This window comes from Ruditapes philippinarum, unplaced genomic scaffold, assembly GCF_026571515.1.
Source record: "Ruditapes philippinarum isolate M1 unplaced genomic scaffold, ASM2657151v2 ctg417_1_1_1_1, whole genome shotgun sequence".
In the NCBI taxonomy this organism is placed as follows: domain Eukaryota; kingdom Metazoa; phylum Mollusca; class Bivalvia; order Venerida; family Veneridae; genus Ruditapes; species Ruditapes philippinarum.
The window spans coordinates 223,481-236,129 of NW_026865639.1; the positions used below are offsets into that span (position 1 = coordinate 223,481).

The following is a 12,649-nucleotide window of genomic DNA, read 5'->3' on the forward strand; positions in this document are numbered from 1 at the left end:
TCTATCATTATTTTTCATTCTGCAAGTTGCCAATCTTACAAAAATACTGCGTTGGGATATACAAAATAACTTTAGATAATTTTTCCGGTTAATGAACGATGAATAATAATTTTGTATGTTTATATTACCTGGGCCATTGTCATACAGATATCCACCGCCGCTGACATCTATAGTACCGGAGATATAGATATTTTCGCAGAACTGTACACCGTTTCCAAGATGGCCTATATGAAGAGAGCCTGCTTTCAGCGTACCGGAAATATCAACAGTCTTGAAAAGCAGTTCCGATGCATCGGAACCTTTTGTCAGATCATCTGGGGTGTGCTGGTATGCAATATCCATAGTTCCTCCCGAATTAACGTTGAATCCATGACCTTTGAACTTAGTAGTGCGTGAAAAGTCGACATTTCCTCCGCTTTGTACTGTAAAATAGACAAATTGTGCATCTGACGATGGATAGGAGTACAGAGTTCCAGCAATTATCGCCTCTTCCACTTCCCAAAGAGTATTTCCGGACTGCCAGTAAGACCCACCTTCCATTTGTATTTGTTTTGCTGTCACTGCAGATTCATCTGTCCAGCCTGAGCTTATGAGGGAATCGAATTTGACATATCCCTTTGCGTCAACGTGAACAATAAGATCAGTGTCGACTGACGTCATGTTGATTGATTTGTAAGACTCAAAGCGGCCGTTTGTATATAAATAGTCAATAATAAAAGGACCAGCTGGTTCGAAATAAAAGGTCCCGTTCTTGTAAATATCTAGCTTGTCCCAACCTTCGTCGCCGGCGACAAAGTTTTGCAAAGAACCTGCGTAAAATTTACCGTACATTTGGAAATCGTGCACGCCAACAATCGATGTTCCTGCCCAGTTCTTTGTATTCTGTGAAAGAGAGTCAAGTGTAATTGTTCCGCCGTATTCTATATGAATTTTATGAACTTTGTCAAGGCCAAAGCCCTGTAAAGTTAACGGATACTTAGATGTCATAGTTCCATTTGTATATAGTTCATGTACATGGAATGGAGCACAAGGACCAAAACTCCATGAACCGTATCTCCCTACCGAGATAGCGTCCATTCCAATATCAATATCAATATCGTCTGCCTCAAATGTTTTGTCTACGGTTAAAGATTTTATCTTAAGCGTACTACAATTAACACTTGGCTGGGCTATACCATTTAATTGCGCCGGAAGTGTATCTTTATTTAGCTGTAAAACACCACCGGGGTGGTGAATCGCAAAAGCCTCAATGCGGTTGTCGGCTGCTATACCAGATTCCAGGGTGGCAATGTTGTTGACGTACATTCTGCCAGCGATAGAAGCCGTATTTACAAGAATCGGACCGTCGGCTGTGAACGTAAATGTGCCACTGGAGCCTACAGTAAAATCCGTCGTACCAGTACCGAAGGACACCGTTCCCGGTGTGAACGGACTGTTGATAGTAACAGTTGTACATTCTATTGTAATTATGTCAGTTGTTGTTGGCCAAGTGAGAGAACCTGTTTCCATAAGGAACTGATTACAAGGCTGTACAATTGAGATATGTTTTCCTAATGTGACAGCACCACGAATATCTATTTCAGACCCAATATACATGTCAGACGAATAGGGCTCAAACTCAACTGTCCCTGCCGTTCCAACAGTGAAAGTAGAAATAATATTTTGAATCTTCAAAATGCCAGCTGTGAACGTTCCCTCAACAGCAAGACTTTCGATTGCAAATTTGAATTGGTCGTTTTTGATAATGAATTCTGCGTTTGCTTGAATTTCAATTCCAAAAGCTTCCATAGAGTCCAATGTGGATGAATTAATTGTAAGTGATGCAGGCTCGGCAAGTATTAGAGTTTGGTTTTGTGAAATAAGACTAATGTCACCCTGAACGTAAATGGAACCAACTAGTTGCACATCCGGTTCCAATGCAAAATTCATGTTACATCCGGCATAGATATGCGCATGTGCATTCATTTCTTCTGTGATGATTAATGTAGTGCTGTTTGCAATATGAATCATAGACATTCCATCGCCTAGAACGTTGGTAACATTATTGTCACCCGACATGACAAGATGCGATCCATCGTTTATTAGAATCTGATCAAGATCATCGGATGTGTCTAATACATATGCTGCGGCACCTGAAATAGTAATACATCAATTTCTAAACAATTTCTATCATTTCCCGTCACATGTTCTTTATTATTTTCCAACTAGTTATTTTAAAAGATATATCAAAATAAAAAGAATCGCGGTAAGCCGTAAAGAATTACTCATGCTGTATCATTAAACGTACATTATTAGAATATGTTTTGAATAACTTTGAATTCGAACGGATTTTACAATATATAAACTTGCCTTGTGTAAGAACATCCATTGCCTCGCACGTGGAATCCTTGGTGATATATGTTGTTTTACCGTAATTGTCAATAATAAGAGTGGATGGATTATTGACATTCCATCTGTAAATAGTTCCAGGACCACCCGAACCACCTGAGAATACAATAACAGTCACCTTCTGTAAAAGTCATTTCATAATGATTTACAATGAAATCTTTTTATTTATACTATTTATACAGTCAGTCTCTTTCGTGATGAAGTCATACCGGACACTGTTGACTTTCCAGAAGCTACTGCATGTTTGATCGCATTACTTTCACTATTTCAGACACGAGCTGTGTAAAACCAATGGACATTTGCAAACTAGCTGTCTTTCATGAAAAATAACTTACATGTTTACAGATAATATCAAGAACAGTTGGAAAATCATTTTATAAAAAATTATGCACGAGTTCTGTAAGTATATTTCACTGAATTTCCATATAATGGTTTTGTTGGTTTAAACATATTTATCTAAGGTCGATTGGAAAACAAGTTTTTGCAACTTATATTAATCACTTTCGAGTCCGCTTCCTGGAAGCAACCAGTACAGGTGTCATAAGAAGAAACATGGTCATGACCCGATTATGGCTCAAACCTATGATCCTGGGTTGAGTGGCAGACGCCTTAATCACTAGGCCACCGCTCCATCCACATGTTCTTCTACAGACCCGTTTACATGTATGCATTACAAATTTGTATCATTGATAATGAGCTTACTAGACAAAATGATTTCTTGCAGATTTATTTAAAGCTTTTTATGCCATTACTGTAATGTACATTCATCTTATAGACAAATTTTCGGCGGAACTTACCTTTCGAAGCCGGGGTACATATTCCCGTGGGTGTTAAGGATGACGTTCCTGGAAAAAGAGAGATGAATATTTAAGCATTAAGCTGTAATATATGATTTCATTTTTGTTTTCGCTCCAAATTGACTTATATATTCTATATTTTATACAAATTAAATAAATCGCCTGGAATCACCGGTAGACATTAAAGACATAAGTAACAATGCATCTGGCAAAGTCATTCCCGGAAAACCAATGTTGCTAAAACAAGTCATGAATCACATTTTTTGTATCAGCCAGATATGATAGCCAATGGTTTGAGGGAAGGTCAAATGTCAAGCCACTTTTTATTGAATTTCTTTGTGTGCTGTGATAAAAGAATAGAAGAATTCCAAATTGAAGATTAAAAAAAAACAAGATTTACCTTGCGCATAACCGTATAGACGGAATGAAAGTTCGATTCCGTTTTGGTAGGAGACTGGGTAAAGTCGGATACGACTTGCGTAGAGTGGTTTAGGCATTGCGACCTTGACATTACTGCCTCCATTTGTATTACCATTAAATACATAGACTTGATCTCCTAAGCTGACCTGAAGTTATAAAATCAATTCACAAGTTTGATATAAAAGTGAATATCACCAATGAACATGCTTTAAAGTTAAAGCTACAACTTGCCATTAAATGAACCTGGCTAAAGTGAGGATCAGATATTTTGATATATTGACGATTGAATACTGCATGAGCCGGTGCTAGGGAACCAGAGAGATTTTGCACCCTGAAGTGAACAGACTCAATAACATCAAGTCTACAATTTCAAATTTTTTACTTGTGTTGTCATCTCTCTTAAAGAATCTCTGATAATGATTGTCTGATTATTTATAATGCAAAAATATATTGATATTATGAAAGTGCTTGAAGATCTTGTTGCAGTAAAAGTTTTAAAACAAACAAAAAGTTCAATACGAAATTCAAAAACGTCATTTTGTTTAGTAAATTTATAAGTACGGTTTTAATCAAATAGAGGATATTGAATGAATGTAAGTTCAATACTGAATTTATTGCACGAGTTCAATAAAATTATATTATGCGAGCCTCTGGCGAGCATAATATTATTTTATTCAACGAGTGCAATAAATTCAGTAATGAACTTACACGAATTTAATATTCTATTTATTACATACCCAAAAAGAAAGACCGTTTAAAGTGAAATAAGAGTCATTTTACATTGACGCGCCCTTAGTATAACGCTGACATTTAGCGCGTCTTTACACTATGTTTGTATAACGCTAATGACGTCACGTCAAAATATATGCACGGCCGTGCAATACCATATTTACGGGGTCGCAAAATCGGCACGGGTGTGTGATAAATATCAATATTGTATAATAGTTCTTTATACAGTTAAATGTTGTTTTTTGTTTTTGTTTAAGGTATTTTATTGGTCAATTTTCACGAACAGTTTTTTATGTCTGGTCACAAACTAAGTCAATGTCCATTGCTTAGCCATTAGTTTTTGAAAAGAGGCCGTATATAGCTGTACATAACCGTACAGTAGTGCTTCGACCCGATAAAAATATATATTTTCTTATTTTTTAAATACATTAGGAAGGTCAAGACCTATTTCACTGTGAAAGTCTTTTGTTGTGTTAATGCGAATTAATCTTTTAACCCGATAAGATATTAACACACTTGTTGTATTACACAAATGGAATTTAAGAAAATATTCGGTTAAATTAATAATAAAATCTGATGAAATAATGTTTGATGAGATTCTTATCATTCTTGTCTGTTTTCTTTATTATTTTTGTCTTAATCGTATTAGATAATCTGAGGTGATGTACGACTTTTTCAAATTTTTGAGAAAATAGTTTATGCCTTTGTTGCAATGCCCTGATTTTATTTGAACTTTACAAAAAAGTATTCGGTGACATTGAACTAACCTCAGAAATTGTGAAAATAAACCGACTGGTCTTAATTACTTTGAGTACACTGCAAGTAAAGAAATTCATGAAAAAAAAAAAAGAAAGTTGTTCAAATGAAGAACTAAATTATATAAATGTTAATATTTACATTTGAAATTTTTCTTTTTTTATTTATATTTTTTTCTTAGCTAATAAATATTGCTAATTTACAGGAAATTGGAAAAAACAAAAATTTTATTTGTAACTTAAAATGAATATTTATCAAAAAAGTAAATTAGAAAAAAGAAAAGATTGCAAAATGCATTGTCATTCAAGTTTATCGCCTAATACTTAGATTATTTATTTTCACCCACAAAAAAGTCTTGGTATTGTGCCAATCATTTTATTTGTTAATCTTCCAAAATATAGTGCTTATAAGTTTTAAGTGTCCTAGAATACATACGCAAATAATCTAGTTTAAGGACCTATTATGCACTAGAAATGCTTGTACATGTTTCCAAAAACTTACCAATGGCCAACTACATGAACCATCTTTTGTTGTGGTCTCTTTTTTTGGCAGGGGGGGGGGTGTTTTTTTGGCGTGGGGGGGGACAATCAGTTCTACTTTAGTAATGGAAGCCGAGAAATAATACTTTGTTTACATATTGCTACTTTTATGATTAACAATTTTACATTCAGCGCTTCTTTACTTTCTTCAATCATGCTCTGAAATCGTTAAAAGTTATAAACTCACCCATGCCATTTTTAAAGAATGAAAAAATATTAATTTCTGCGACATAATGTGCCTTTAAGCAATATTAGAACATTTATTCTTACATTATGAGCTTAATTATATTATATCAGTAATTTTCTGTGATTAATGTGTATATTCTTTTTTCAAATAACTGAGTTATCGAAATATTATATATCAGTGTACACCGTGGAGCGAAGTGGCGGCATGAAAATAACGCCCATTTTACCATATTTAAGATATTTTACATAGAATTATAAAAATAGAAAAAATAATGAAACACTTATTTTTAAAGTAAAACTGTAATTGTCGCCTTGTACAGAATATTCTTTTTCAGCCGAGACTCATATGAATAAAAGCAAGTATATCTCAGTGCAGCGCGACTTACATCTAATCAACTATCATTGGGGCGTTATTATTCTATTGTACTCTTTTCTCTCTTGTCATTCAACACTAAATAAGCGCCTATATTACAATCACCCCCCCCCCCCCCCCAAAAAAAAAAAAAAAAAAAAAATAAAAAAATAAATAAATAAACAAATAAATAAATATTAATACAGTAAATAATTTATAATAATATAAGTGAAATAATAATAATAATAATAATAATAAAATAAATATATAAAATTCTTAACTATGGGATACAGATACATAGGTCTTACCCAGGCAGCAGCTGTAGTATTATAGTATCGGACAGTGTATGTCTTAACATAATAGTTGGAGCTCGGGCCTCCTCGTGTCTCTATGGCAGTTATGTAATGATCAGCGCTAAGTCTCATTTCCAGGTAGGAACTAGAGTAAGTGCTTGGACGCCATGACTTTGTGCCCGAGTAACCGAGTTTACCGTAGCTTGCTGGATAAGAAGAATGTTGTGAACTGGAGGCCATACTAGCAGACGACAGGAGTGTCTCGGTAGATCCTTTAATATAAAAAAGTTTATTTTTCATTTTTGACCCTATAACAGTACTAAAGACATGTAAAAACAGATATTTATGTTCCAATTTCATATCCAAATCAAGCAGACGAAAAGTTGCTGCTGTCCTTTTAAGAAATTGCTCTAAGAAATTTGAAAAAGGCAAAAACAAAAGAAACAAAAGGAGACAAACAAAAATACAGTATTCGTGTTTTTGCTTCATTTTGTCTGATTTTATTGAGCAATCACCAGATGAGACCGGGGATACAAATATTCTAATACATCATTAAAATTTCGAACGCCATATATATATATATATATATATATAATAAAGAATAAGAAAATCTTCACGCGTCTTCATAATGATAATTCACGTATCAAGAAATAAAGAAGAATAAAAATTGTTTTGTCGTTACCTCCAAGACCACCGTCGGCGAATATTTGCCCAATAAATTCATCTGTGTCGTGCTCTAGTGTCACTCTTCCGCCTCCACCACCACCTCCGTCACCACCACCATTACCACCACGAGCAGTTATCACACCTGAACCGCGAATTACACTGGCGCTTATGGAAACACTTCCGCCACTACCGCCTCCACCGGAACTTGTCCCATCTACACCGTTTGCTGACAAGATACCGTTCACATCGATAGTATCTGCCATTAAACGAAAACAGCCACCACCATTTCCGCCGTTTGTACTTCCGCCAGGACTGCCGGGAGCGAATGGCTTCACAAATGTGCCGTAGGTTTGGGCATCGCTTGGAGTTAGGAAATTATTGGCTGGACTGCCACCACGGCCTCCATAGCCACCTAGTTAGAAAGAGACACAAGACATGTAGTGAAAATATTTGAAGTCATGGCACTATTTTTGTCTCTATCTTCTGTTTTTAAAGTTAATTACTGGCATAAAAACTGCGCATGCATGTATACATTAAAGGAGGACAAACATGTCTTAACGGAAAGATTCTTGTGACCACGCGCTGTTGTTGCACATTTTTTAAATATGCTTAATGCAATGTTTATTATCAAAACTTAACGAAATGATGTCGCTCTATCACGTGGAAAACATTGAACAAGCAAGGGTTTCTTTGTACAAACTACAAATAACGAAAAGCATGATAACCGCTTTGGACGAATACTTTTATGCAAGAATAGCGCTAATGCACATTTTGTCATGAATTAACATCTACAGAAGCCCTAGGGCTTTTAAGTCCCTCGTCCCGTGGTCTCGCTCGCACTTGTGCTGATGTTAATGCACGAAAAAGTGGTGCACTAACCCATTTCTATATTTAAATGATAAAATGTAAAGAAAGTGCTTTTCACTGAATGAATATCACTGGGTTGTGATGTGAGTGTCTTTTCTATGCTTAAAAAGTTTATGGTAATTGTTTAATTCAGGGTGCACAGTGATTCCATGTGTTTGTAATAGGTATTGGAAGTATTTCAGAAAATGTCAACAAAGGTCACGTTCACAATCATATACATGTATGAGATAATTCTGATAATTGATATAGTGAAATAACTGAGCGCCTTAAGTACATATGTATTTGAACAAAGTACCAAGTTTAAATCTCCCATCAAACTTGTATTCGATTATATAAATGCACTTGAACAGTTTATTTAAGTCTTTGTAAAAATATATGGAACAAAATATTGACACAATTTCCTAATTTATTGTATTCATTAATAAATTATTTGTTGAGCAAATATATTTTAAATTACCCTCAAAACTATCAAAACAAGCTTAAATCCTTTTAGTGTCATGGGCTATTAATTTATTGCTTTAGTGAATAAAACTTATCTGTTATGTTTCAGTTTTAAATCTTGTTCACACAACCCATTGTAACAGGCCTTCTTTAACACTTATATTCACCCAGTTAAGTTTAGGTAAAAGCTCTGGAATGAGCTTTTCTGTATTACCAACGGACCACGCTAAATATCTTAGACAGACTTGCCCATCATTCAATGTGGACAAAATCATTCATCGACATTAGGGAAAATTTCAAAATAAATACTGACTAAATAGCGAGAAGTGCAGATGCCAGCCCGCATAGCTCATAGCTCAATCGGTTAGAGCGTGAGATTTGTAATTTCGACATTGTGAGTTCGATTCCCGGCAAGGCCAACTAATATTACTGATCAGTCTTTCGGATGAGACTTTAAATCGAGGTCCCATATACGGGTGCTCACTTGGTACTCTAAAGAGCCAGGAGAAGTTTCTGGAATTGGGCAGCTTTCCGTATCTGTTTTACGACTAATACTCTTCTGGAGGACTCGCTCATATTGGTGGCAAGTATAAATAAACTCAAACACACAAAAAACAGCGCAGATAGACCGTGATCAGATGGCCGGATGCACGAATAAACCGCATGAACACGTGATACAATTCAACACAACAAGGAGCTATGTCCAAAATGGGCCCTCCCCGCTTTTCATGTTGTTTTCGAGTGTAGGACAAAAGCCCCCCCCGGACGAAAGCCCCCCCCCCCCATCTAAAAATGACAAGGTGGACAAAAGCCCCCCCCATGAATTTTCCACATAGGACAAAAGCCCCCCCCATAAAAAAGTAAAGTTAGGACAAAAGCCCCCCCCCCCCCCCATGGTCCATCACATTTACATTTAGTGTCAATGAATTAATATCTGCCTTTTTTCAATTAATTTGGTTATTTTGTTATATATATTTAATTAACAAATATAAAACATATATTTGTATATGCATGTTTTTTCAATAAAATTGTTTATTTTGTTAATTTGTTCAAATGATACATTGTGACATGGCATACAGAAATTGTGCCATAGTCTTCTCACCCTTGTCAAACTGCTGACAAAGAGCCTTCACTTTGCTCTGGTGGATGATGAAATAACCAAATTAATTGAAAAAAGGCAGATATTAATTCATTGACACTAAATGTAAATGTGATGGACCATGGGGGGGGGGGGGCTTTTGTCTTACCTTTACTTTTTTATGGGGGGGTGGGCTTATGTCCTATGTTGAAAATTCATGGGGGGGGCTTTTGTCCTCCATGCCATTTTTAGATGGGGGGGGGGGGGGCTTTCGTCCGGGGGGGGGGGCTTTTGTCCGTATCCCGTTGTTTTCCAATACTATATATAGTCAAATCAACCACGTTAAAGCAATTTTTTTTTTAAAAATCACTACATTACTCCGTATAATTGCTTTCAAACAACTAGCTAATAATAATTTTTTCTCATCAAAACGACAGGATAATAAGTTTGGATAATTAGTAAGTTTTTTCTCATCCCAACGACTGGCGAATGATTTCATTTTTCTCATCCAACGACTTACGAATAATTTCATTTTTCTTCTCATCCGAGCGAAAGTTGAATAATTTCATTTACTCATTTGGGCGACTGGCGAATAGTATAATTTTTTTTCGTTGAGCGACTGGTGAATAATTTCATTTTTCTCATCCGAGCGACTTGCGAATTATTTCATTTTTCACATCCTAGCGACAGGTGATTAATTTAACTTTCTCATCCGAGCGACAGGTGAATAATTTTATTTCTTTCATCCGAACGACAGGTACATAATTTCATTTTTTTCTCGCCCAAGCGACTGGCGAATAATTTCGTTCTTTCTCATCCGAGCGGCTGGCGAATAATTTCAATTTTTCTCATCCGAACGACTAACGTATAATTTCATTTTCCTCATTCTAGAGACAGGTTAATAATTTCATTTTTTTTCATCTGGGCGACTTGCTAATAATATCATTTTTTTCTCGTTTGAGCGACAGTGAATTATTTAATTTTTCTCATCCTAGTGACAGGTCAATAATTTAATTTTCTCATCCGAGCGACAGGTCAATAATTTTATTTCTTTCATCCAGACGACAGGTACATAATTTCTTTTTTTCTCGCCCGAGCGACTGGCGAATAATTTCGTTTTTTTTTCTCATCCGAGCGACTGGCGAATAATTTCATTTTCCTTACCCTATGGACAATTGAATAATTTCATTTTTCTCATCCGAGCGACTGGCGAATAATTTCGTATTTTTTCTCATTCGAGCGACTGGCGAATAATTTTATTTTTTCTCATCCGAACGACTTGCGAATAATTTCATTTTCCTCATCATAGCGACAGGTAAATAATTTCTTTTTTTTCATCCGAGCGACTGGCGAATAAGTCCGTTTTTTTCTAATCCGCGACTGGCGAATAATTTCATTTTTTTTATCCTAGCGACTGACGAATAATTTCATTTTTTCGCATCCGAGCGGACTTGCGAATAATTTTACTTTTCTCATCCTAACGATTGGCGAATAATTTTAATTTTTTTTTTTTGGCATTTTTTTTTTCTTTCAAACAACTGGCGATTTTTTTCACCCTCATGATTGGCGAATAATTACATTTTTCTAATTCGAACCACTGGCGAAAATTAAACTAGGCCTTCTATTTTTCTCATCCGAACGGAAGATCTATACATTATCAACAGATATCTGGATTTTATTATTTGTTAATATATGAATCTTGTTCTCTATATTTCTATATTTTATAAGCTTTTTACCCAATCATACTTCTCGCAAGTGAACATTTTGTGAACACGCTGTAGCATTTATATTTATACTGATTCTTCATTACTGCAGTAATGTTTTACATAATTAAGAATTATAAAACAAAGTAAAACAAATGATAAAGAAAATGATTGGAAAAATATAGAAAAGTACAACAAAACTACATTTTAATGCTGAATAAGGTTTATCTATTCATTTTGAATAATTGGTGTGAACGCTTTTGGATGATTTCAATGTTAAGTTACAAACTTCAACGTCCTCTCCAAATAAAAATGTGATTAATTGCCATTATTTATTACTCCCGCATTTTCTTATTGACAGTTGCACAAATTTAGCCTATATAGGTCAACCTCCCAGATTGTATATCCCCATCTGTGAATTTCTTTAAGGCACGGGTGGATGTACTTATGTATTGTAACTAAAGTTTAATTATTTCATATGGTAAAGCTGCGGCTCGTTTTTAACACCCATCTCTATAGGCGTATTTTATTTATCAAACGACTACAGAAAATCACTTACATAATTTTTCCCTATTCCTTTGTATTATATACATTATTTTTGAAATTAAAACAAAACTACATTAAATAGAATTGTTTGAATGACGTTATATCAATATAGCTATTTTCATATATACATTTTCCTTTTTATAAAATGTATCTTATTAAAGCGGAGAAAATCGGGCGGACGATGAAGCTTTAAGTGTTTATGTAAGTACGGGAAATTTAGGGTTTTATTAATAAAATTTATATATGCAACAAAGTGACATGCACAAAGACGCCGCGTTGAATTTTAACCTTTTTATCTACACGTAACGTTAGCACTTCGTGTTGAAAATATAAATTCAAGAACAAAATATTCTGAATATATTGAAAATAAAAAAAGAAACCTCCGGATCCAAGGTTGGTTCCTGTTCCCGGCCCACTTGTGCTGGTACCGTCGGCAATTATCTTGCCCCCGACTTGTATGTCGATAGTTGGTGCCTCCATTTGTACCGGGGCCGTAACTTTCACAGTGCCACGGACAATAAAAGTCCCGATTGAAAAATCTGACGAAACTTCACATTCTGTATTGTCAGGAATTGTTAAATCGTTTCCTGCTACAAGGAGCATGCACTCTGCCGCTGAAGCGACATCTACATAAAATCCTAAAAGCCACAGCAGCGTTACAACGCTGGGCGTCATCATTCCGAACCCTGCACGTGAGTCTATATAAGTGTTTATATGTTATTTTATATCAGTTCAAGAAACAATCTTCATTTGGTCTAGAAACAAATTTCGGGCGACTTTCCCCGAAGCAAGTCACCCTACCTTTGATATTTAGTTCAGCTGAAGTAATTTACATAGTGGATTAAAAGTTTAAGAACTATCAATTGATTATACGAATTTGGAATAAAA

General features: G+C 35.2%; 1 protein-coding gene across 1 annotated transcript in view; it reads right to left on the minus strand.

Annotated features, from left to right (window-relative positions):
• The window catches only part of LOC132729860 (uncharacterized), a 157,914-nt gene extending 145,478 nt beyond the window's left edge, over positions 1 to 12,436 (minus strand). The window contains 7 exon segments of the mRNA XM_060715701.1: positions 129 to 2,132; positions 2,350 to 2,484; positions 3,186 to 3,233; positions 3,586 to 3,751; positions 6,476 to 6,732; positions 7,143 to 7,538; positions 12,142 to 12,436. Of these exon segments, the coding sequence (XP_060571684.1) occupies positions 129 to 2,132; positions 2,350 to 2,484; positions 3,186 to 3,233; positions 3,586 to 3,751; positions 6,476 to 6,732; positions 7,143 to 7,538; positions 12,142 to 12,436 (3,301 nt within the window).
• Positions 12,437 to 12,649: the final 213 nt, after the last annotated feature.